At 59.7% G+C, this 300-nt stretch overlaps 1 protein-coding gene across 1 annotated transcript in view; it reads right to left on the bottom strand.

Annotated features, from left to right (window-relative positions):
• ADRB1 (adrenoceptor beta 1) overlaps positions 1 to 300 on the bottom strand; it is a gene marked incomplete at both ends in the record, with an annotated part of 919 nt that overhangs the window by 305 nt on the left and 314 nt on the right. The window contains one exon of the mRNA XM_008946189.1: positions 7 to 300. Coding sequence (XP_008944437.1) covers positions 7 to 300 — 294 coding nt within the window. The remainder of the gene's footprint in view (positions 1 to 6) is intronic.

Below are 300 nucleotides of genomic sequence, written 5' to 3'. Positions count from 1 at the left end.
CCTCGCACCTGTCGATCTTCCTGATCTGCTCCTTGGCCTCTCGGTACACTCGGAGGTACACAAAGATCATGATGAGAAGTGGGATGTAGAAAGAAATGATGGACGAGGCGATGGCGTACGCCCGGTTAGTGACGAAGTCGCAGCAGCCCGGGTCCTGGTAGCACTCCAGCGCCTGGGGGTCCTCGTCCCGCCACCAGTGCATCATGATGGGCAAGAAGGAGACCAGGGCAGAGATGGCCCAGACGGTGCAGATGATGCCCTTGGCCCGACCCTTGGTCATGAGGCTCTGGTAGCGGAAGG

The sequence above is a fragment of the Merops nubicus genome, unplaced genomic scaffold (assembly GCF_000691845.1).
Source record: "Merops nubicus isolate BGI_N331 unplaced genomic scaffold, ASM69184v1 scaffold38658, whole genome shotgun sequence".
In the NCBI taxonomy this organism is placed as follows: Eukaryota; Metazoa; Chordata; class Aves; order Coraciiformes; family Meropidae; genus Merops; species Merops nubicus.
The sequence above is the reverse complement of the archived record's forward strand: the minus strand, read 5'-3'. Positions and strand labels throughout refer to the sequence as shown.